Below are 26436 nucleotides of genomic sequence, written 5' to 3'. Positions count from 1 at the left end.
TCTGATTCTTTTAAACTCCAGAGGACATTCTTTTGTATCCTGGAATTCTGCAATATATTTTGGGTAATGCTCTGTTTTTTTTATTCTTTCTGTCAAAGTAAACAACTTCATATTTTCCCACATTATACTCTTATCTGCCAGATTTTTGCCCACTCACTCAACTTATCTATAACCATCTGCAACTTCCTTATGTTGTCTTCACACCATACTTTCCCACCTCTATTAGAGTCATCTACAAATTTAGCTACTGTGCTGTGCTCACCTCTTCAAAGTCACTGATGTAAATTGTAAACAGTTGAGGTCCCAGCACAGTCCTCTGTGGGACTGTGCAACTCAGGAAGCTGTCAAATAAGATAAGAGCCCATGATGTTAGGGGCAAGGTACTGGCATGGAGAGAGCTTTGGTTGACTGGCAGAAAGAAGAGAGTGAAGATAAAAGGCTGGCAGCCAGTGACTAGTAGAATTCTGCAGATGTCAGTGATAGGACCACAATTATTCATGTTAGACATTAATGATCTGAATAAAGGAACTGAAGACATTGTTGCAAAGTTTACAGATAACACTAAAATAGGTGGAGAAGCAGGTATTGTTAGGAAGCAGGAAGAAGGACTTAAACATGCTAAACAAGTGGGCAAAGAAGTTGCAGATAGAATACAGTGTGGTAAAGTAAGGCTAGACATTTTGGTAGAAAGAATCGAGGCATAGATATTTTCTAAGCGGAGAAAGTCTTTGGAAATCAAAAGCACAAAGAGACTTGGGAGTCCTGGTTCAGGTTTCTCTTAAGGTTAACACGCAAGTTTAGATGGCAGTTAGGAAGGCAATGCCATTCATTTAAATAGGGCTAGAAAACAAGAGCAATGATGTACTACTGAGGCTGTATAAGGCTCAGATCAGACCACGTGAATATTGTGAGCAGTTTTGGGTCCTTTTATTTAAGAAAAGATGTGTTGATGTTGATGGGGATCCAGAGGAGATTGACAGAAATGATCCCTGGGATGAAGGGCTTGTCGTATGTGGAGTGGTTGAGGACTCTGGATCTGAAGAACCAGAGGGGAGATCTGATTACAACTTACAGAATACTGAACGGCCTGGATAGAGTGAACATAGAGAATGTTTCCGTAACCTGGAGAGATTAGGAGTCAGGGGCTCAGCCTCAGCATGAAGGGATGACCCTTTAGAACTTAGATAAGGAATTTCTTCAGGCAGTACGTGGTGACTCGATGGAACTCATTGCTGCGGAGAGTTGTGGCGGCCAAGTTATTTAAAGTATTTAAGACAGAGATAGATATGTTTTTCATTAATAAGACGATCAAGGTGTAAGGGGAGAAAGCAGAAGAATGGGGTTGAGAAACATATTGGGCAATGAAAGGCAGGGCTCCTATGTCTTTAGGCCTTACCTACTTTGTACCCACGTTTAAAAATGGTTCAGGTTTTGGAGGTTTTTCTTTATAATATATATGCTGCTGTCATCGGAGTTCTAAAATGTTTTAATTTATTATAAGTATCATTTGAAGAATCAGAATTAATTGTAGAGAACATGGAAGAACCTGAACTGACATTAAATGATTCAGATTTTGTAGATGATTAATGAGGACAAGGCTTTCAATTTGAAAACCTGGCAACTAAAAATGAATTGAATTCTAAGCATTTTCTCAGGTAAAATATTTTAAAAACCTGACAACCATGCACACACACATTATAATTAACTCTGTTGCACCACCAGACACACATACACGCTCCTTTTCCTCATCTTCCTTTCCACTCAGCAAGCACCCACCCCATCTGCTGGGTGAGACTCGTGTCCAATCAGGATCGAAGCCCACTCTGGCCAGTACTTGTGCCCAGCCAGCAGCTCTTGCATTCCACAGCTGAGACTTAAGTTGCTCCTGCTGTTTTGTTCAGTGCCTAAACCTAGCTGTAGAGAGTGTTACACAAAGTCATTTGCTAACATGAACTTGCATTGATTGGCCCTTTGGGGTCTGAAGATGTAGTTTGTGATGGTGTCTGCTTTCCAGCCAGAGTATCTCAGTGTGGCCATTTTCTGTATACTGCCCAATGTGATTATACAGAAAGGTCTGGAGCTGGAGAAAGGATGAATTGGACCGCCATTCTTCCTCAGTGGAACGTAAAGATAATCCTGCAGAGGAATCCTTAGCTCAGCTGTTGGAGGAAATTCACTGAGGCTGTCCCTGCGCTCACATTGATGACTCAGGTGGCATAGCCAAACTAATTCAATGTTTCATTCAATGAACTCTAACCCTAGATGACTGACAGAGTCATTTGTCATTTCAGTGAGGACAGTTATTCAGCTTGCACACACATCTGAACAATTCCTTCATCACCCACTTTCACACTGATGGCCCTAGTCTGAATAAAAAAGATTCCCTTCAACATTGACTTGGCTGTCAAGAATAATGTACAATATATGAAAGGAGAATTCAATGGGCATAAAACTGAGAAAATATCACCCAACTGACCCATAGCAACATGAGCCCTGGTGATTTTTATTCAGTTGTTCATCCCCTTGGTGGAATTTTCCTGGCTGTTTTGGGGATTTTTGGGGGCAAGTTTTTCCCCTGCTTCTACATACTTTGAATATTCCTGTTGTGACACCTCCACAGGAAGCTGCCCCTTCATTATTGCAGGGGCTATCTATGCAGTGGGGAATGTTCCAGAGCAGGAGCGGCCAAGGAGGTGAGGAAAGATACCAGTGTCCAATGCGGATGGCTCCCTCATCAGCTTCTTTGGCTGTTTCTCTCATTTCATTATGTCATTGAATGTTGGTGCACCATTTCCAGATATTTCTCAGGAATTACATGCTGTCTTTTGCAGGGTGAAGAGAGAAAGCTATATGAGAAGGCTACTCTCCCTTATCCATTCTCCTATGACATACAATTGAGATATTGCATTTTGCACTAATGCCTTCTGCTCAATTACACTCCATATGTGAGGGTTGCTAACACTTCATTAATGCAACAGGCTGCCTGATCTGAGATTATTAAGGAGAACTATGGGCACTTTGGCTGCTTAGTTGTATGTACACTTGTTTATGCAGAGTTAGAGATCTGTCTCAGGGGTGTCACTGCTGTTCATTTTTACAGAGACCATTGGAGCACTGACTGTAGACATACTGACTTCCATGGTCATTTTCATTCACCCTGGTCTCTCTTAAAAGATTTCTTCTGCAGGATGAATGGAAGAGCATCTTTCTCCATTCAGTGTCAGTGTCTATTAAAGCCTCAAGGGAGGCATTTGAAAAACATCAGGCCTTCTATGGCCCCTGCTACTGCATATTTTCAGGCCATAGCAAGACCAGTTATGAGTATTGTTACCCTTAGAAATCATCTTCTGGTTATGAAGTTCTGCCTTGGGTTGCTCTCTGTGCCACAATTTGGCTGTCAAACCCATCTTCAGGCTTGTTACAAGTGAAACTCATAATTGCTGAACTGGTGAGGGGTCAGGATTGGATTGACTCCAGAGTGACAGTGTTTCGGCTTGGCGGCTGTGCCCTTACGATCTGACCAGCCTCCCATGTTCTACATTCGCTAACTTGAGGCCATCCAAAATTCTGCTACCTCTATCAGCCTGCACCAAATCCTGCTGCATCTATCATCTCTGTGCTAACTAATGTACACTGGTACTGTATTGGCCAGTGCCTCCAGCTTAGTGTTTAGGTCCCTGTATTAAGTTTCTCCCATGACTTTACCCTTTCTTATCGCTGTAATCTCCCACGACCCTCTGAGATATTGGTGCTTTGCTAATTCTGGCGTCTTATGTAACTTTGAGTTTAGTTCACCATTCTGGTTGGCTGCACCTTCAGTTGTCAAGGCCATAAAGAATGCAATTCCTTGCATAATCCTCTCTTACCTCCATATTCCCTCAAAACTTGTCTATAAAGCCTACTTCTTTGATCAAACGTTTGATCATCTGCCCTGATTCCACAAACAAATTGTGCTTGTGAAATACCTTGAGCGTTTTATTACTCTGAAAGGTAAGTTATTGAAGTTTAATACTGGCAAGGGCTCATGCTTACTTTATTGTAACGGTGTTCAATTGAAGTTACCAAAAATATTGACATCCTTTCTTAATGCTTACCATCAGCTCCCAAATTCATAACATTGCCTCCTGAAGGTATGGTAAACTGAGGAGATGGGTATAGATAAAGAGGAACAATGGAGTAATGTGATGATTGCTATGATAAAGAAATGTAGCTTGTTCCTCTGGGCTTGGGTGTTTGAAAAGATTGTATACATCATAACTAATTTTATTACTTTGCATTGTAATAAATGCTTCATCTATCATCTCTGTGCTCACTAATTTACACTGGTATCCTCCTGGTCAGTGCCTCCATCTTAGAGTTCTATTATTAAATATTATTAAATTTCTCCCATTTATTCATTCACGGGATGAGGACATCACTGGCTAGCCAGCATTTATTGACTATCCCCAAATGCCCAGAGGGTAGTTAAGAGTCAACCACATTGTTGTGGGTCTGGAATCACATGTAGGCCAGACCAGGTAAGGATGGCAGTTTACTTCCTTAAAGGACATTAGTGAACCAGATGGGTTTTTCCAATCATGGTCATCATTAGACTCTTAATTCCAGATTTGTCTGTTTATTTGAATTTAAAGCTCCACCATCAGCTGTGGCAGGATTTGAACCCTGGTCCCCAGAGTATTATCTGGGTCTCTGAATTAATAATCCAGCAATAATACCATTAGGCCATTGTCTCCCCTTAATTATAAGTTAAAAACAAATGCCACAGTCACTGGAAGGCTTGAATACAAACAAAAAGAGCTGGAAACATTCTTCTCTACATAAATACCTGACCTGCTGAAAGTTGAAATAATATTTCAGTTCAAACTTCTTCCCCACAGAAGCTGACTAACCTGCTGATAGTTTCCAGAATTCGAACAATCATTTATTTTAATGTGGGAATAATTGCTTGTTTATGTTTTCATTTATTTAGTGTCCTGCACAAACACACAGAACATAAAGAACACTGGGATTTTCTGCTTTGCAGTCTGATGTAAATTGTACAGCTTTTCATAGATCTATGTCTTAGAAGTGATGTCAGAAAATTCTTATTTGTAATTTTAACTTCCAATTTTGTTGGTACATATCACAAGGCAATTATATCGTAAAGAGCAGCAGAGGAGAATTGCAGTGATCAGTACAGAAGAATTGTGCCTAATAAGCTCCAAATGATCAATTCAGAAAATTTTTATTGTATAATTGATCTCAAGTTGCACTGTAGATGAGCAGGCCAACTAAAAACAGTAATCACTTCAAGTGAGGTTAGAGGGCAGGCAGATAATTAGCACCTAGTCAATAGGGAGAGGAAGGGGATGGTGAAGGGGAAAAGAGCCACATTGGGAGTATCATTAAAGGAAGTGGAATATTGTGTCTAAGAGGGAAAGTGAAGACAGTGAAGAAATGAAAAACATGTTTGGCACAGGATACAGACCCAGATAATTCAAACAGGTCTGTCAGAGAGACAGGCTATTTGGACCTGAAAGATTTTTCAGTGCTTCAAATATGAGGAAGGAACAGCCAAAATGTGAGCAGGCCTGGGAATCTGAAAAGCGGAAAACAGGAGGAATACAGGATGGTGCTGGGTTGAGGGGAGGTTTGAGTTGATTGGGGGTTGGATTGTACAGGTTTCCAGTAACCACCTAAAGAAATGATAATGAGTTAGCATGAAAGGAATTGTGAGAAGAAACAGTCAGCTTCAGTTATGGCATCAGAGCATTTGATGATGGGATAGTTTACAGTCTGTTAGTTGGTTCTTCTACGGTTTAGCATTTGAAAGCCTGCAGATGTTTCTTTGCATGCCACCCAGTGGTATTGTAATGGAGTTGCATCAAACTGAGATGCTGACTTGAGTGAGAAGTACTGTTTGAGTCATACAGAACAGAAACAGATCCTTCAGTCCAACTTGTCCATGCCGACCAGGTTTCCCAAACTAAACTAGTCCCAATTTACCTGCGTTAGGCCCATATTCCCATAAACATTTGCTATTCCTGTACCTGATCATTGTTGTAAACTGTAACTGTATCTACCACTTCATCTGTAGTATTATGGTTTTAAAATCTGAATTGCCAATCACCGCCTTCTAGAAATGTATATTCAGTATATCTTGACACTTTTAAAACTAACCTTTCCTAAACTCTGAAATAGTACTTTTTAAGAGTTTGAAACTGTGTGTGGTAAAAATAGTCAAGTTAGCATAGTCCTGCCTTCTCACTGGAGAGAGCTAACTGGTGCCAGTTTAATCTGCAGGTTACCACACCTCAAGCAAAGGGAGAGATTGATAGGAGGGTACTTCAGCATAGCCTTAGCTAGTGCAGGAACTGAACCCACACCTTTTGGCATTATTCTACATCACAACCCAGCCACTTGCAGAGCTGAGCTAACTAACCAATCCTTTGCATGCATAATCAGTATATCTGTTCAATTTATATAGTCCATTTGTTTGGCCATGTTCGCATCACTTCTGATCTTATTATGAAAAGGATCTAGCAGCATTACAGCAGGTTCAAAATAGGTTTGTTATGATAGCAGAACTAAGATGTTATACCTAATACGAAATCTTGAAGAATTTTTTAAGATTATGAATGAGTTTGGTACGACTTACCTTCCAATTAAGGTAAGACCAGAACTCGGGGTCATACATATGAGATAATCCCAATCATCAACATGGCTTTGTGTGTGGGAAATCGTGTCTCACTAACTTAATTGAGTTTTTGAAGAAGTAATGAAGAGGATTGATGAGGGCAGAATGGTGGACATGACCTATCTGGACTTCAGTAAGGTGTTTGACAGGGTCGACTGGTTCGCAAAGTTAGATCACATAGAATACAAGGAGAACTAGCCATATGGATACAGAATTGGCTTGAAGGTAGAAGACGCAGTGTGATGGTGGAGGGTTTCTTTTCAGACTGAAGGCCTGTGAATAGTGGTGTGCCATAAGGATCGCTGCTAGGTCTATTGGTTTTGGTCATTTATAGAAATGATTTGGATGTGAACCTAGGAGGTATAATTAGTAAGCTTGCAAATGACACCAAAATCGGAGGTATAGTGGACAGTGAAGAAGTTACCTCAGAGTACAACGGGATCTTGATCAGATGGGCCGATGGGCTGAGGAGTGGCAGATGGAGTTTAATTTAGATAAATGTCACGTGTTGTATTTTGGAAAGGCAAATCAGGGCAGGACTCATATACTTAATGGCAGGGTCTTGGGGAATATTGCTGATCAAAGAGACCTTGGAGTACTGGTTCATAGTTCTTTGAAAGTGGAGTCATAGGTAGATAGGAAAGTGAAGAAGGTGTTTGGTGTGTTTGCTTTCATTGTTCAGTGCACTGAGTATAGGAGTTGGGAGGTCATGTTGTGGCTGTACAGGACATTGGTTAGGCTACTTTTTGAACACTACATGCAATTATACTGCATCCAAAAATGTGCAGGTTAGATAAATTGGCCATGCTAAATTGCCCATCGTGTAGTTTATTAGTTAAGGGTAAATATAGGGTAAGGGAATAGGTCTGGATGGGTTACTCTTCGGAGGTTTGGTGTGAATTTGTTGGGCTGAAGGGCCTGATTCCACAATGGAGAGTTTCTAATTCTAATTCTGGTTTCCCCAGTATAGGAATGATGTTGTGAAACTTGAAAGGGTTTAGAAAAGGTTTACAAGGATATTTACAGGAGTTGAAGGTTCGAGCTGTAGGGAAAGGTTGAATTGACTGGGGCTAATTTCCCTGGAGCGTCGAAGACTGAGGGATGACCTTATAGGGCTTTATAAAGCCATGAGGGGCATGGATAGGGTAAATAGATAAGGTCTTTTCCACAGGATGGGGGAGTCCAATACTAGAGGGTATAGGTTTAAGGGGAAAGATTTAAAAGGGACCTGGGGGTAACTTTTTCACACAGAGAGTGGTGCGTGCATGGAACGAGCTGCCAGAGGAAATCATAGACTCATGGAGATGTACAGCATGGAAACAGACCCTCGGTCCAATTCGTCTATGCTGACCAGATATCCTAAATGGTGGAGACTGGTACAATTACAACATTTAAAAGGCATCTGGATGGGTACATTAACAGGAAGGGTTTAGAGGGATATGGGCCAAATGCTGGCAAATGGGACTCGATTAACTTAGGATATCTGGTTGGCATGGACAAATTAGACCGAAGGGCCTGTTTCCATGCTGTACATCTCTATGACTTCCTCTGGCAGCTCATTCAATACACGCACCACCTTTGCATGAAAAGGTTGCTCCTTCGGTCCCTTTTAAATCTTTTCCCTCTCACCCTAAACCTGTGCCATCTAGTGGTGGAGGCTGATACAATTGCAATATTTAAAAGGTATCTGGGTGAGTATATGAATAGGAAGGGTTTGGAAGAATATGGGCCAAATGGGACTAGACTTACTTACAATATCTGGTTGACATGGATGAATTGGACTGAAGAGTCTGTTTCTATGAAATCTTGTATGGAATTCAGAAAAAAGCTTCTTTCCCTGAGAGTGCTGAGAATGCAGAACATGTTCCTGTTAGGAATAGTTCAGGTGAATAGCATTGATTCATTTTATAGGAAGTTAGTAAACACACACAGGAGAAATGGCTAGGAGGACTATTGACTGGGTTAGATGATGAGGCTTGTATGGGTATAAGCATCAAGATGACTTTTTGGGGCTAATTACCCATTTCTGTGTTGTATATTTTTCGTAACTTTGAACTTCTAATATTTTCAGAACTTGTAATGTTTGTATGAGTCTTAACCTTGAAAAATTCTAACTTTTTTAGAACAGTGGGCTAAGTTTCAGCTGTAATGTTGAACAGCTGCTCAACTTTGCTTGAGCCTTTGATACTTTTATTTTGGACCAGCTACACACAGGTTTAAAATATGAATCACAAATTCTTTTTCTGTGTGCAATACTTTGTATCTGTTCTTGAGTGGAAATACAAAGAAAGGAGATGTGTATTTCATCAATTGTAATGCCACAGGTTGTCATTTGATATTATGATGTGCCACCCCCTTTTAACTTTTTCACTGAATATTCATATTTGCTGAAAGGGTCTACATTTATGAAGTTAAGGATAAAGTCTCAAGCCACAGTGAGGTAAAATGGGAAAGTAAACTTAAGCATAGAATGATAACATATTCCTTACAGATAGAATCCTGGAATCCCAGCAGAATATTGACGGTACCTTGAAGTTAAGCCAAGAAAATGTTTTGACATTTGGCCTCCCTTCTATAAGGGTTGGCCCCAGTGTCCCCACAAGTTTTTCTTTCTCTACTGCCTGTTTATAGCATTATGTGGTACATTCTATATTGCTGTACATTACTCCAGGAGGACTAAAGTTAAACATGAGAATCCAGAGGATAATACATTTGTAATAAACCAAGCTGTATGTGCTTCATAGACTTGTCCTGCATTCACAGATTGTAGATAGGTCAACGTTAATGTACCCTCTGATTAATTTTCCATATAATATAATGAATATCAATGTGTTACGTGTCACAACTAAAAGAAAAATTGTATTTTGTAAGCCATAGTTCAAAACTGATTTAAAATCATTGACCTAGAAAATTATGAGTTGCATTCCCACAGAGTGTTAATTAATCAGACAGTATCTGACATGTCAAGTCATGTAGACAGTAGCATGGGAAAGTTGAACCTGCATTCCATGATTCTGTTTGATGAGTTGCTGCAATTCCTCTGCCATATCTGATTTCACATTTAAAAATGACAAGGTTACTCATTTGAACTGTATAAGTATGACTGACAATTAGTGTATTTATCTCTTACAGAATGGCACCTGCTTTCAGGTGTCTAATGAGAGACGTTTTGCCAAGGAAATCCTCCCCATGTACTTCAAACACAACAATATGGCAAGCTTTGTCAGGCAGCTGAACATGTGTAAGTACATTTGAAATTTGGAAATTAATTTGTCTTACAGCTCCTTCCAAAACTGGACTAAATGATTTGTAGTTATAAGTTTTCAAATGAAATGGAATTGCAGAATACAATCTCTCAAATCCTCTAAAATCTAGTAATCTGTGTAAGTTTAAAAAAAAACTGAATTTGACTTCATTCTGTTATGTTGATGATTCTTACTAAATTCATAGACTATGGACATGTATATTATGCTGGCCTACAACTGATTATATGTTTTTGGTTTGTCAATAGGGTAATCCACGTAGTACGGCTATACAAACATACAGGCACAGCTACAAGTTAGGATGGGCACAAAGCCTATCGAGACTACGCCACCATTCTAAAATGACCGTACCTGATCTGATTACACTACCTTCCTGCTCATCCCTGCAACCTTTCACCCCATTGCTTATCAAGGATATGTCTACTGTAAAGATTTTCAAACATTCTATTTCTACCACCTCTTCAGGAGGACAGTTCTGAAGAATCACAACTCTCTGTCAGATATTGCTCATCTTTGTATTAAATGGGCTACTGCTTATTTTTAAACAGTGATCCCAAGTTCTAGACTCAGTAGCAAGAGGAAATGTCCTTTCGATATCACCCTGTCAAGTCCTGAAGATCTTGCATGTTTCAATCAAAGCACCACTTATTCTTCTAAACTCCAGTGGGTACAAGTCTAGCCTGTCCAGCCTTTCCTCATAAGACAATGCGCCCATTCCAGGTATTAGTTGAGTAAACCTTCCCTGAAGTGTTTCCAATACATTTACATCCTTATGGAAGGAGACCAATAAATATATAAAACTATAAATTCTGATGTGGTCTTATTGATGGCCTGCATAATCAAAACTTATATTTTGTATTCCATTCCCTCACAACAAATAATAATATTCTATGAGCTTTCCTAATTACTTGATGTATCTATCTACAAATGTTTTCTGAACCATGTAGCAGGACACCTTGATCTCGCTGCATCTCAAGGCTCTGCAATCTCTCCATTTAGATAATATACTTCTTTTTTTATTCTTCCAAGTAAAATGGACAATCTCACATTTCCTACAATATATTTCATTTTCTGTTTTGAAACTTGGAGTAGGTTAGTTTGGAAATTGAGGAGATGTGTTGTAGCAGTCACATTTAAAAGCATGATGAGTCTCATTTGGGAAAGGAAAATAAACAAGATGTTGAGCTGCTGTCAAGTTTTCTATTTTCTATTGAGAAAAGGAATCTTTGGTTAAAGGAAGTTATTGGTTGGAAATAAAGTCATATGGAGATATTTCAGTAACTGGGTGGGACATAGGATAAAAATGAAGCAAGTGGATTGTGTAAAGATGGGAGATGGTTTGAGGCCATGATGAAGAACAGTAATAAATGTGGGGAAGTTTTGGTAGGAAGAGAAATTGATAAGGGAGCAGCAGAGTAACCATGCCAGCAACAAAATCAAGTGTGGGCAAGAATGTAGGGAGCCAAACTGAAAGCAGCAGAATAAGAACCAGGTAGAGAGATGGAATTAAGCTTGAATAGTGAGGCCTTTTCTGGCTTAAGAAACCTAGTTGGAATTTTGATGGATGGCACAGAGGTTAATGTTTAATCTGTCACCTTTTGCTAGTTTCACTCAAATGGGATGTAATTAGAGAGTGTGACGATCACTTGAGCCAAAATGTAGAGGAACCCATGCTATGTGAGGGCAACTAAGCAGAAAGAGAGCCTGGCTGAAATCTAGAGGGGAAAGCTGCATGGAAAATACCTGGAGAGAGCCAGCAGTAAGATGGACAAGATGTGTAGGCAGCAAAACCAGGGAAATTGATCTGAATAACTTTGCCAAACTTATTTACTTCTTGGAAAGTTGAACAAAATACTTTGCTATGAGTCAGTAAATGTCTGGAGCTAAAAAAACAACTAGTGCTTGCAGACCTGTTTTCAATGTAAATTTTAGTAGCTAGAAACCTGGCTTTAAAATGTACCTTGGAGTAAGATGACCCACACCTATTTATGGGCTGTATCTTGTTATTTAAGATATACACTCTACTACTGAAACTTGCATAAACATGATACATGCAATGGAGTGCCTGCACTTCTTGAGTAGGCAGATTGGTAGTATTAGTGATAGGAGTGCTCCTTTTTCATTCCTTCTCTCTCTCTCTCCTGTTTACTACCCCCCAAAAATCTGGCTGAGTAGACAGAGAGTTATAATTACAGAAAGTAAGATTTAATTGCACTTCTACTGAAGAAAGACCTTATTTCTTTAACTCTTTTTTTTCAACAACAGATGGTTTTCATAAGGTGGTTCACATAGGGGTAGGTCTACCTCGAGATTTGGATGATATAATTGAGTTTCAGCACCCACGCTTCAGACAAGGAGAACCTCAGTTACTGGACCACATCAAGAGGAAGGCAAGTGTTTCTCACTGATAATTGTATGTGATTTTAAATCTTTTTCATAAAACTGTGTGAAAGCAAATCACAGTGCCCTGTGGTCAAAAGTGGTGGTGAGATGACTGAATAATTCAGCTGAAATCAGATATTGTAGTAGTATGTGAGACAGATTTTAGTTATCACTTGAGATTGGCATTGTAGCTTTGATTACAATTAAGTGGTTTTATGTATTTAAGGTTCACCATGCCTGGTCTAGGAGGTTTTGTGATACAATTGATAGTGTCTCTGCCATTGAGTCAGAAACTCCAAATTGGAGTCCCAACCCAAGACATAATGGCCAATCAAACATCTGATCCTTATGTTCTGAAGTGCTAGAGAGTTGTTGGTCTCTAGCACCTCCTGTTCTTGGGGCAGAACTGCTGCTTCCAATCTACTAAATGGTTATGGGGCAGATATTATTGCCCTTGCTGAGCTTCCTTATCCTGGCTTTTTGGAATCTGGGAAGATAGGCTAAATGATGAAGCCTTTTACTGATTAAATACATTTCAGGAGTTTACAGATTAGTACTGCAATTGACAAGTACACATGTAGATTTATATCTTGAGTGGTAAACTGAAAATCAGGACTTTTTTTAAAGCAAACTCAAAATATTTTACCAGATTTCAAAACAATAAAATGTTTACAATAGTCGCAAATCTCAGCAAACACAGAGTATTTAATCTCCTCGACCAATTGTAATTATCAGGTTGGGCGGGTTTGAGGGCAGAGTTTAATTGAACCAGGACATGCATTGCAACTCAGTCCTCATTTTTAAGTTTTGCACTGAGGTCAAAATACAATCTTTTCAACTCTCCACTTAAGGTTTTCTTGAGGGATCCTTTTTGATTTTCAGACGTTTCCTTTTTTATTCTCACTAACTCCTTTATTAGATCATGCAGTCACTTGCAATATTATTGTCTGTATTTATGTTGAGAGATGGGGTATTTGAACTTACACAGAAGCAGGATTTAAAGAATTTATCAAAATCCTCAATAGCCATTACAGCTCTATTTAACGTAAAGCCATAACACAAAAGGATAATATTATTTCCATTGGCACAAGACATGGTCATAATTCAACAACAGATACTTTTTTAAACAAGCACATACACTTCTGCACACTGAAAGCTGTACTTTGGATATGTTTTTGGTGGAACGGAGGTCACATAAATGGTACATCAGACAAAAATTAAGAATAAGATTGGGCCACTTTTGTTTTGGGTGTGTTCATGAGATGTGGTGAAGCTGGCCAGGGATTGTCTGGAAGGTAGTTAAGAGTCAGCCACATTGCTGTGGGTCTGAGTCACCAGACCAGGTAAGGATAGCAGATTTTCATCCCTAACAGACATTAGGTAGTGAACCAGATGGATTCTTATGATATCAACTGTTGTTACATGGTCACGTTTTTGATTCCAGATCTTTATTGAATACAAATTTCACCATCATGCCATTGTGGGATTCAAACGCCTGTCCCCATTAGCCTGACTTAAATAACATTACCACTATGCAACCCCCTCCCAGCCTTACTCCCTCAAGCCTACTCCCCCATTTAGGGCAGCTCAGTGGTTAGCATTACTGCCTCACAGTGCTCGGGACCCAGATTCGATTTCAGCCTCAGGCAACTTGTATGGAGTTGGCATGTTCTCCATGTCTGTGTGGGTGTCTGTTGGGTGCTCCTGTTTCCTCTCACAGTCCAAAAATGTGTAGGTTAAGTGGGTTAACTATGGTAAATGTGGGATTATGGGGATGGCATTGGATGCTCTGCGGAGGATCAGTGCAGACTTGTGGGCTGAATGGCCTCTATCTGCACTGTAGGGATCCAGTAATTCATTCACAAAGATCACGGCTGCTGTGATTTCTTTGCGTTACTGCTTGCCCTCGATATCCTTTCGCTCCTTGCTTATCAAGAAGCTGTCTAGCTCTGCCTTGAAAACATTCAAAGCCGGTCCACCACCTTTTCAGAAAGAAAGTTCCAAAGACTCCCAACCCTCTGCAAGGAAAAAGAAATCTCCTAATCTCTGCCTTAAGTTGGCGATCCCATATTTTTGAACTGTAACTCCTAGTTCTAGATTCTCCCCACAGTGTAAGCATCCTTGCCTTATGTACCATATCAGGACCTCTCAGGCTCTTCTATGTTTCAGTCAAGTTGCTCATGATCCTTCTAAATACCATTGGATGCAGCTATCCAATAAATTCTCACTAGATCATTTGCCCATTCCAGGTATTAATCTAGTAAATCTCTGAACTACTCCCAAAGAACTTTTTTAATTTAAAAAAATTTACTTTATTCATAAAATTATCTGTGAGTACATACAAATCAGTTCTGTACAAACTTTGCAGAGAAAAACAAACAAGACATCGGAATTCTGACATTTCTCAGATTTTCCGTACTGTTGCAAAAACTAAAGGCATTTGCACTTGTGCAGCAGACTACTTATTTGGAGGAAACAACAAGGATTGCAGATGCTGGAAACCAGAGTCTAGATTAGAGTGGTGCTGGAAAAGCACAGCAGGTCAGGCAGCATCTGAGGAGCAGGAAAATCGACGTTTCGGGCAAAAGCTATTCCTTATGAAGGGCTTTTGCCCGAAACGTCAATTTTCCTGCTCCTCGGATGCTGCCTGACTTGCTGTGCTTTTCCAGCACCACACTAATCTAGACTCTACTTATTTGGAGAAACCAAGAGGGTCTGACAACTGAACAGATCCTCATAATACTTCGGCAGAAAGACCTAGACGGTAATCTTTCCCCAGTACATCTTGGCAACATCTGCTGCAAAATTGAGCGCATCCCTCAGCACGTCGTCCAGCAGCTTGGAATGTGCCGGTCTGCAATACTCAGTCTAGGTCAAATCTTTAGACTGAAAGACCAACAAGATTGAAAGCATTCTTCCTTAAATATAAATATACAATGCATAAGATGCCTTACCAATGTCCTGTGTTAACTTCTCAACTTTTATATTCAATCACCCTCACAATAAACTGCTGCCCTTTTGAAACTCATGTACCAGGACACCAGATTCATCTCATCTCAGAGCTTGGCAATCTCTCATCATTTAGATAATATGTTTCTCATTATTCTTTTGACAAAAGTGGCACTTTCATATTTGCCAGATCTTTGCTCACTGACTGAACCTATCAATATCCCTTTGTAGTCTCCTAATATCCTCTTTATAATCTACTCTTCTACTTGTTTCTGTACCATCAACAAATTTAGCTATCATACTTTCTGTCCCATCATCCAAGTCATTCAAAAAACTGTAAAATGTTGACGTTCCAGCACTGATCTCTGTGGCACACTCTTCATTACATCTCATTAGCCCAAGCATGACCCATTTATGCCTGTGCTCTATTTCCTGTTAGCTAGCTAATCTTCTATCCATGTTACCACCTACACAATGAGTGTTTAGTTTCTGCCATAACCTTTGAAATGGCATTTATCAAATGTCTTCTGGAAATATCATACAGCATATGCACCAGTTCCTGTTTCTCCACAGCACGTGTTATTTCCTCAAAAGAAATCCAATAAATTAGTTAAAAATAATTTCCCTTTCATAACACCATGTTGGCGCTTTCTGATCACCTTGAGCTTTTCTAACACCTGTTATAATAGATTTAATAATAAATTCTAACATCTTCAGGTGACAGATGCTAAGCACAGCTGGAGTTTCCTGCTTTCTGTATTCCTTTTTGAATAAAGAATCTATATTTGAGATTTGACAATCTAATGAAATCTTCTCCAAATCTAGGGAATTTTGGAAAATTGTATTAACTTTTGTGCTAGGCATTTCTTTTAAGACCTTAAACAGTTGCATCTCAAGTATTTGACAGTCGATGAGCAACTGAGTTATAATATAAATGCAGTTCGTTATGAAATGGAGCTGTTCAATAGTAAATTAGCCAGCTGACACAGTGTTCATTACAATAGCAGTCACTACATTTTCCCTCCAATAGTAGTTGGGCAACTTCAGCACCCTTAAGCTAGAGACTCTGCATGCATTTGCAAGGGATTCATCACTTCAGTGACTTCAAGTTTTTCTAGTTCTTAGTTATCTCAGTATTGTTCAGTGTTTTAAAACCACTTTGTAGACCTCTCCCCTTTATAGACCATTTGCAATATTTCTCTTTCCCTCTTTGCAGCACCTCTTACTGACCCCATCAACCTTTTGCAAAGTCTCACTCTGTTTTGCAGCACCTCTTCCCTCTCTTGCAGATCTGCCACCCCCACCACTTTGCAGTCATTCTCTCCCCTATTTTGGCCTATTACTTCCCTTTTGCAACTCCTTCCTCCCATTATACAACCCCTGACAACCCATTTTGCAGGCCTCTCCCCTCCCTTGTGGCCTCTCTTCCCTCAGTTGCACGCCCTCTATTCTTTTGCAGTCCTTCTCCCCTATTTTCCATCCTGTTTGTAATCCATTTGCAATGCAGCCTGTCTTCTTGCACCTTTGCTGCCTTTTATTTCCCACCTCCTGCAGTCTGGTTCCATCTCTTTTTACAAGTTGTCTCTCCCCCACCCCCCCACCTGTAACCTGTTTTCCCCACCCGACACAACCCAGTGCCCCTCCCACTCCCACCTTTTCCCCACCTGACACAGCCCAGTGCCCCTCCCACTCCTACCCCAGCCATTGCTACCTGAATCTCCAATTTCCAGCCCTTCCCGTTTTTGAGCAGTACCCCATTCTGCATCCTCTGTACACCGAAGAGTGTGGTGCTGGAAAAGCACAGACGGTCAGGCAGCATCTGAGGAGCAGGAAAATCGACATTTCCGGCATAAGCCCCTCAGGACTGAAGAGGTGGCCCAAGGCAGTTGAGAGATAAATGAAAGGGGGGTGGAGCTAGGGGCAAGGTAGCTGGGAATGCCTTAGGTAAATGAAGGGGGGGGGTGAAGGTGATAGGTCGGAGAGGAAAGTGGATCGAATAGATGGGAAGTAAGATAGACAGGTAGGACAGTTCAAGAGGGCAGTACCGAGTTGGAAGGTTGGGTTTGGGATAAGGTGGGGGGAGAGGGAAATGAAACTGTTGAAATCCACATTGATCCTGTGTGGTTGGAGGGTGCCAAGGTGGAAGATGAGGCGTTCTTCCTCCAGGCATCAGGTGGCTAGAATTTGGCAGTGGGAGGAGGCCCAGGCCTTGCAAGTCCTTGGCGGAGTTGGAGGGCAAGTTAAAGTGTTTGGCTACAGGCTGATGGGGTTGCTTAGTGCATGTGTCCCAGAGATGTTCTCTGACACATTCTGCAAGTTGGCATTCTGTCTCCCCAGTGTAGTGGAGACTACATCGAGAGCACCGGACGCAGTTGATGACATGTGTGGAAGCACAGGTAAATCTCTGTTGGATGTGGAAGGATCCTTTGGGGCTTTGGACAGAGGTAAGGGGGGGAGGTGTGGCTGCAGGTTTTGCACTTGCTATGGTGACAGGGGAAAGTGCCGGGAGTTGGGTGTGGGCTGCTGGGGGCATGGATCCATTCGAGGAGGGAATGGTCTATCCGACACGCTGATGGGGTGGGGAGGGAAATATATTTCTGGTGGTGGGGTCTGTTTGTGGATGGCAAAAATGCCAAACAGCAACCATGATCACTTATTCTGTTGCTCAAGTCACATGCTGCTTCTCTTCCACATCTACACAAAAGGAAGAGTGAACCAACCAAGTTCTCTTGGCATGGTGGCTCAGTGGTTAGCACTGCTGCCTCACATCACCAGGGTCCCAGGTTCAATTCCAGCCTCAGACGACTGTCTGTGTGGAGTTTGCACGTTCTCCCCGTGTCTGCGTGGGTTTCCTCCGGGTGCTCCGGTTTCCTCCCACAGTCCAAAGATGTGCAGGCCAGGTGAATTGGCCATGCTAAATTGCCCATAGTGTTAGGTGCATTAGTCAGAGTGGGGGGGGTCAGTTGCTCTTCGGAGAGTCAGTGTGGACTTCTTGGGTCGAAGGGCCTGTTCCCACACAGTAGGGAATCTAATTGAAAATCTAATCTAATTGAAAACCTGTGATTGGAGGAGCAGATCTGCAGAGATTCTGATGTTTCTTCAAATGCATTATTCTGCCAGGTGTTTTCAGGACTTTTAGAGATGAATTCATCCGCCATCATCTTACATGTTATGAGCATTGTATTTGGAAAGAAAGGGTGTTGAATATGTTGGAGGATACAATTCCTCAGCTGAGGAGCGGTCAAATTCAAAACTAAAATGCCTCTGGTACAGGAGCATGCAATTGCAACTGTGTAATACAGTTTTACAGGGCCAATTTCAGTCTAACTGTGGATGTAAGGATTTATCACTGGAAAAGCAAGGATCTGTGTAAGATTTTGTAGACAAAGTGCATGCAGGCAGAAGATTTTCATTGTAGCACAGGCTTTTATGATCTTCAAACAAGCCATCTGCTACTTAATGATGGGCACTGTGTGATCTCTTTGATAATGTAAAACACTTAAATTTAGGAATTATATTGCTGTTCCTTGCTGTGCAAGTATATCAATTTGTTTTCATCTGTAACCACAAGAGAATTAGGGTTAAAAAGTGAAATTCGTATATGCAGCAATTAGTGTTTTATTTAATATTCTTTCCAACACACTCATGTGTTTTGAAAAAGTTATGTCTGAAAACAGTTTATATTCTCTTAGCTTATTAAATCATTATACATTGTCGAAGAGTATTAATGTAATTTATTATAGTATTAAAACGCTGTAAGGACAGTTTTCTAATGTTAAGCAAGTTCATTCTGAAAAACAGCTGATAAGGTATTTGTTGCACATACAGTCTTCAATAGAAGGAAAGACAAAATCTTAAGGATTCTTGCTCCTGATTTCTATTCAATGACTGCTTAAAATGTGTACTTGTGTAGGTGTTATGTAAGGACAAAATCAGACTTATTTGTGATATTTACAAATAACCCCTTGCCATTTGAATGGCAGCCTTGCAGATTAGTGCCCATTTGGACAAGATACCAGCAAACTGCTGGTATTTGTAGAACCATACTGTAGCATTAATTTCATCTTTACTGGTTACTTGGGTGAAAATTGGACTAAAATCTCTTCCAACCTTAAAAAACAGAAAGGCAGGATAATGTAATCACCCAGAAAAGAAGTAAGGTTTGACTGAACAGGATGAAAATGAATTTGCAATATCTAATAATGTGACAATAATCTTGATCCAAAATTGTTTTGTTTGGAATTTTGAGTTGAGTGTGCAGCTAGCACCTTTAAATAATTTCCTAAGATGTCATTCTTCTTTCTGTTTGAAGGTTTCTGTGAGCCGAGTGGACGACTTTAAACTGAGACAGCAAGAAGTATTAAAACTCTTGTCAGATATTCACCAGATGAAGGGAAAAAATGACTTGGCTGACAGCAAAATTCTAACTATTAAAAGGTTGTGTTTTTGAAAAAAAAGTTGGATATTGTCAGATGTAAAGTAATAATGTTTGTAAGAAACTGAAGTGAAAGACTTACTCCCAGCATGATTGGATTAACTCCTCTAGCTTTTGCACAATATATTTAAATTTCAATGCAGTATGTATTTTAGTTCAGAGCTGTGCTGATAGAGTGCTAATCAGGTTTACAATGTGGGAAAAACAAATGGTGGAGTGGGCAACCCATTGTAACCCTCCGTGTGTTTGATCTAACAAACAGTGTGTTGTTTAAGAATACATAGAACAGCAACATCCCCTCTGTCCTTCTATCTTTGTGACCAATAGCCCTTTCACTATCTCCCTGGATAATTCCAATCTTCCCTCTAATTGCACTTACCTCCAGATTTCCATTCCCAGCCTTCACCTTGCACCACTCCTTATTCAATTCACATTCTCCATTTCCAGCATATCTAATTATTCCATTGTATTTTCCACCCTAAATTTGCAGTTTCCACCAATTCCTTGTTCCTTTGCTCCACACTGTGATTTGCTTCTCTGCATCCCAATTTCCTCCTTCAATTCCCCAAGATCCTTCCACTGCTCATGACAACTGTACTTTTTGAATTCCATTCCATATCATTTCTTACTTCTTAATCCATCTCTAGTTGAACTTCTGGAGTTCTGCCGCATTTGGGTCCGTGTGGCTGCCTGTTTTAGGAAAGCATGCTGACCCAACCTGACTTTACCCCTCACACTGTAAGCGTTTATGCAAAGAAACAGCTTGGTTATGAAGGAGCCAAGTTCCTGAAGAAGTTGCACTCGCTGAGCCTGCCAGATACACACTCCATATTATTAGACATAGTATAAAGTTGGGTTTGTGAACACACAGTTTTTGGCTAACAAGGTTTATCTGTGAAAGTAATCCCAGTGTGCTGGGGTGTATTTGTGGCATTGGAAATGAATGCATAAAAGGTTTCCGACCATCAAAGTCAGGAAAGCTGATTGCCTGAAAGATTCAGAGAGATACATATCAAAGTTTAATCTGCTGATGGAAAACTGACTTTTTGCTTCCCATCAAGTTAGATTCCATACCCTCCTTTCCATACCCTCCTTTCTGGGTGGGTTCAAAAATTCCAGCCACACTCTATGCCTTCTCAAATAAAACTGTCAATTAATATATCCAAAAATATCAGACATAAACCATCTAAATCATTTATGCTCTCACCAATGCCTCTATGCTTTGTAAGGTATGACTGACCAGAGTTGTACACATTATTTCAAGTGTTGTCTAACTGTATACATTTAGCATAATTTTTCTAACTTTTCAATTCTATTCCTCTACAATAAACCCAGTGTTTGTTTTATTTATTTCTTTTTTTGCATTACTGAGTGACAACTTTCAGTGATTTACGTATTTTTACTTTCATCAATGCCCATTTAGACTCTCATTTTCCAAATAATATGTAATCTCCTTATTTTTCTTACCAAACAGGCCGCAGTGTTGATGTTTGTTTTTATAGTTATATATCAATTCTGCCAGCTCATTAATGCCTTCTAAGACTTGGCATTTGTAATTAGTATTTTTTTCATTTAATGGCTATCCCTTAACTTGTCATTTGCAAAGTAAAGAATTACATTTTTTGAATCTGAAGTCCCAGTATCAATCCTTGTGGACCTCACTTACTCCACTCTGAACTCCAGTCTCCCAGGTCGCTCCATCCTGGTTCTGTCTTGCAACCAGCTAGCAATTCATTCTCCTACTTATTCCTTCAGCATGATCTAACTTAATCATTAGCTCTTTTGTGACACCTTATCAAAGACTCTTTCGAAATATAGGGAAATTGAATCTACTACATTACCCTTATTTAGTGAAAGCAATAGCTAGCCTCTAGAAATCCATGCCCTGTATTTGCTCCTACTTCCATTCCTGCTGGACGTCGAGCTTCTGCATTTGTGAAACAGCTTGGGACATTTGGTTATTTAAAAGATTTGTGTAACTTGCTCATTCTGGCATAATAAGACAAATTCCTCAAGTTACTACAAACCGATTAATTTGTTGTTTTGGGTTTTTTAGGGCTGAAATTGGTGAGCACTTCAGTGCACTGTAGCTCAACAGTAATCCATTGATTGTGAAGCACTGTCGAGTATCCTGAGCATATGGTCAGGTGTTGCATAAGTCACATTCCTTCCCTACATGTTTTTGCATTCAGACTCCCTGACTTTACATTGTAGGACTTCGTTTACACTGGTTCTGTGAGTACAGTATCAATAAGTACTGGCCCTAGGTCAGTGATTCGTGGGGCCTCAGTGCCTGAGATGAGGTGGAAGCGGGAATCTGTACAGAGTGAAATGAAAAGAATAATGATATTACCTTTCACCATGATGAGGGGAAAGGATCTGAAGAGAAAGAAAATCTCAAATTGGTTGAGGGTAATGGAAACATAAAATAATATCATCCAGGCAAAAATGGAAAGACTTCTGCATGAGTGTTTCACACTGAAACATTTGCCAATCTAGACATTGGCAGTGTTTGCTATTTCAGATTTCATGATGAAATTGTGGGCGGCACGGTGGCACAGCGGTTAGCACTGCTGCCTCACAGCGCCAGAGACCCAGGTTCAATTCCTGCCTCAGGCGACTGACTGTGTGGAGTTTGCACATTCTCCCCGTGTCTGCGTGGGTTTCCTCCAGGTGCTCCGGTTTCCTCCCACAGTCCAAAGATGTGCAGGTCAGGTGAATTGGCCATGCTAAATTGCCCGTAGTGTTAGGTAAGGGGTAAATGTAGGGGTATGGGTGGGTTGCGCTTCGGTGGGTCGTTGGGCCGAAGGGCCTGTTTCCACACTGTAAGTAATCTAATCAAATCTAATCTAATCTAATATAAATTAGCAACTTTCAACACAGCACTCCTTTTGTAGGTGATGAGAGTTACTTTTGTCACTTGCTGAGAGTTGTGAGGCTTTCAATGCAGATATTGTCTGTTTTACAGAGAAAATGAGGCACTCTGGAAGGAGATATCATCCCTGAAACAGAAGCAGCTTCAGCAACACAAAGTTATCCGGAAGGTGTGTCATCATCACATGTTTTAAGTAAATGGAGTTGCTCAGTTTCTCTTCAGTTGGAAACTTACAAGAGCGATTATTCTTCTTAGAGCAGTGAAGGTTAAGGGATCATTTATTGAAGATGTTCAAAATTATAAGGGATTTTAAGAGAATAGATTGGCAGGAACTCTTTCCACTAGCAAGAAGGTCGGTAACCAGAGGTCACAGATTGAAGCTAAATTGCAAAAAGAAAATCTAGAGAGGGGGAGAATGAGAATAAGTATTTTGCACTGATAATTGTGATGATCTGAAATACATTACAATGAGAGTGGAAATAGATCAATTGTAACTTCCAAGTTTTCAGATCTCTGGAAACAAACAAGAGGTGGGTGTAATAGACTATTCTTTCAAAGGACTAGCATGGATACCATGGGCAAATGGTTATTCCTGATTTGATGACTTGCAATATATTCAGATTCTTTATTTAACCTTATCTGCAGATCCTTCACTTCATTGCCACGATGGTTCAGTCAAACAGTGTAGCTGGAATCAAGAGAAAAATGTGAGTTTTCTTCTTTTATTCTGGATGCTTGCTTTATGGGCGGGAGCTTTGAATTTACCAAAACAAAAATCATTCCATTAGGGAAAGGGCAAGAAGCAGTGGAATGAGTGACAGTAAACCTAGGGCTGCGACTTGCACCTGTTGCTTGTGAGCAAATAAGGGCAGCCTCTGTAAATCTGTGTTAGTACAAGAGCTCTGTGGCCAGCAGCCTAAAGGGAAAAAGGCCTCTTTTCTCTTTTTATCCTTTTCTTTGACTGACACCTTATTTGTTTTCTTTGCTTTTTGGGAAAGAGGGACTATTATTGAAATGCAAGTTCACTGAAATAGCTCCATAGAGGCCAGTATCCCATCACCAAATCACACTTCATTTACACATGAAGAGTCCTTAACTCTAAAGTTGCCTTTCCAGAGTCTGCTTTCAGTACCAGAATCTCTGGTACTCCTCTTTTTATCTGTCATCTAGGCCCCCCTGATTGGGCCTATTGTTCTCCTTCAATCTGGGAACTCATATTTGAGGCTGACCTAGTTACAATCACTACATTCACAGTCTCAGCAGCTCAGACACTTTCCACAAAATTGACACCTCTGATGCACATTTCTGGTGCAGGTCATGTCAGACACTGTTTAGGTAGTTTCTTAGGTTGGATGTTGGTAGAATTTGCTGAAAGAATTTCGAGTAGATGTATCATGACGTTGCTGTTACTTATCTCTCTAGCAGTGTCAATGATCTGTGTGCTGCACCCCACCCAGTACTGTTTAAGGGAATTATTTGCCACTTCCAGGTTAATTGTTGATTGACTTTTTTTTTCCTGGCTGTTTGTGAGTTACTCAAAGTATTTGGAGTTTTGTACTGCTAATGTCAAGTTGGAGGACTCCACAGGGAGAGCTGTGGCATGTGATCAAGACCTCATTTCCCTCTTCAGTGGTTCTGCTCCCAATCATGGATCCCGTAGTTTTTATTCCCCTCGGCTTGCAGCCTGACCAGCAGAATGAGTGTACATGGCACAGAAGGATACAGGCTTCTCAAAAAGGGAGGAGCAGAGGGGGACAAGAGCCCTCATGAGGATGCATATCTAGCTACTGCCTTTCGGAAGCATTTCTCTTACCTCCACCTGAGCCAGGAATGTGGTATGTGATGTTTATTTCACAGAAATAATAGCAAACCAGCTTGCTATTCCATACTGGGTGGTCACTAGGTCAGCACTAAAACTTGTTATTTACTTCTACAATGGTGAAGTTTTCATTCCAAAGCCATGCACTCTGTAAAAGCTCAAGCAAGTATGAACAAGCCCATGAGCACAGTCTGAACACTTAACAGTGTCATGCCACTCACCTCATTAGGGACGTTGTCCCAACGTAACCAACTATAATGCATAATACTGTACTTGCAACTTCAGAGCAGGATGAGGATGGCATCGCTGGTGGCTACAAGGTGATTGTGGTCATTAACTTCTTTTTGTCTGCCTCCTCTCAGGTTAGAGGAGGTGACATTGAGAATATCCTGTTGTTTCCTTTCCATTGTTGTATATGGAAGAGGACTGAGTCTATATGTGCAAGGAGAGTGTATTCTGCCTTTCTCGAGAGAAGCATATAGAGAGAGTATGTGGATTTGCCAGAGTATCAGACTTCACTGCAGTGCAATATGCCATTGATCACCTCGATGCTACTTTGTGGATGCCACATGTAAATTCAGAGATACGCATGTCCTCAATTTCCAACCTGGTGGATGATCATTCTCTGCCATAGCACAAGTCAATACTCAGTATCCTTCACAACCCTTCATTCTATGGCAGCCACTATTTCATCCACATTTACACTGCAACGAGAAACAACAGGGTGGTTACAGATTGTTCACTGACCATCTGGTCTATGACTCTGGTTTGTAATCCACCCACATGTGGTTAGCATGTATATCATGAGAGCCACGCTGCCACACAAAGTTTCATCAAGCAGACCATATATAAGGGTGCTTAAGCAACACATCTACAGCCTGCATTGTTCTGGAGGAGCCCTACAATTCTCTCCATGACACATGGCATGAGTTGTTTACTGCATCCTCTACAATATTGTTATCATGAGGGCATCAGGATCTGGTGATGATTTGGAGATGCTGGTGTTGGACTGGGGTGTACAAAGTTAAAAATCACACAACACCAGGTTATAGTCCAACAGGTTTAATTGGAAGCACTAGCTTTCGGAGCGCAGCTCCCTCATCAGGTGGTTGTGGAGGACACAATGCATCCCTTTCTGTCTGGGCAGTGCATGAAGAGCTGATGTGATTACAGTTCCAGTAGGCCCCAATTTCACATTATCTACATTCGGTCATCTCTTCCTTATCCTTTATAATGCACCGTCACCCTGACCTCTAGGTTACAAGGCTGAAATAAAAGCTGCCACCAAATAATTATTTAAAACCAACTTCAAGCAAACCTCAAATGTTCTATACAAAAGTGAATGTATTCCCTTAGTGCTTGCCTTGGGAGTACCTTTGTCTGGCCTAGACCTTCTAATACAGTGCTTCCAAATGCCTGCAGCAGAGATCCTGGAAAGCTGCTGCCTTTCAGTGGGAGATGCTGTAGATGTATTTGAGGATGATCTCTTGCAGCTCTGATATTGAGATTTTACACAATATCACTTCAGTGTGGGGATCAGCCTGTGTTGATTTGCCTGACGAACAGCAGCAAGGTTACTAGTAGAGGGGTGGCAGGGAAGGGTGAATGAACTATATCATCTTTGAACGCTCGCCATTTCCTTGGGGAGTGCCATTAATCTGTTAGATAGATTACTGTGAGATCCAGTAAACCTTTTCAGTACAGGCATCTGTGACCACTTTTACAGCTGCCTGAATGTACACAGTACTATCAACCTTTATATGACGGCAGCACCCCTTGCTGGCTGCTTTCTTTTAGTGTTGCAGTGGATTGTGCTGCAATATGATTGTGTCTAATAGTGTTCACATGGAGTTGGCTACCATTCTATCCTGGAAAGCGTGGCTTCCAAGCTTTCTGCAAAATTTGTGCTGACCTCCTCTATGTTCCTTGACAGTGAACTGCAGTGCTTTCTGGTAGATCTGTCAGTGTACCAGGCATTTCATTGGGCATGTCTATTTGCTTTTGTTTCTATATGTGACCCCAACAAGATCCTCATCT

The 26436-nt window shown here is 40.7% G+C and overlaps 1 protein-coding gene across 2 annotated transcripts in view; it reads left to right on the top strand.

Moving 5' to 3' along the window:
- Nucleotides 1–26436, top strand: part of LOC122557281 (heat shock factor protein 1-like) — a 52902-nt gene that overhangs the window by 4413 nt on the left and 22053 nt on the right. For both annotated transcript variants that reach the window (XM_043704815.1, XM_043704814.1), the window contains exons 2-6: nt 9809–9917; nt 12205–12329; nt 19583–19707; nt 22674–22749; nt 23226–23287. In XM_043704815.1, coding sequence (XP_043560750.1) covers nt 9809–9917; nt 12205–12329; nt 19583–19707; nt 22674–22749; nt 23226–23287 — 497 coding nt within the window. The remainder of the gene's footprint in view (nt 1–9808; nt 9918–12204; nt 12330–19582; nt 19708–22673; nt 22750–23225; nt 23288–26436) is intronic.

This window comes from Chiloscyllium plagiosum, chromosome 15, assembly GCF_004010195.1.
Source record: "Chiloscyllium plagiosum isolate BGI_BamShark_2017 chromosome 15, ASM401019v2, whole genome shotgun sequence".
In the NCBI taxonomy this organism is placed as follows: domain Eukaryota; kingdom Metazoa; phylum Chordata; class Chondrichthyes; order Orectolobiformes; family Hemiscylliidae; genus Chiloscyllium; species Chiloscyllium plagiosum.
This window is presented reverse-complemented; position numbering and strand designations above follow the sequence as displayed.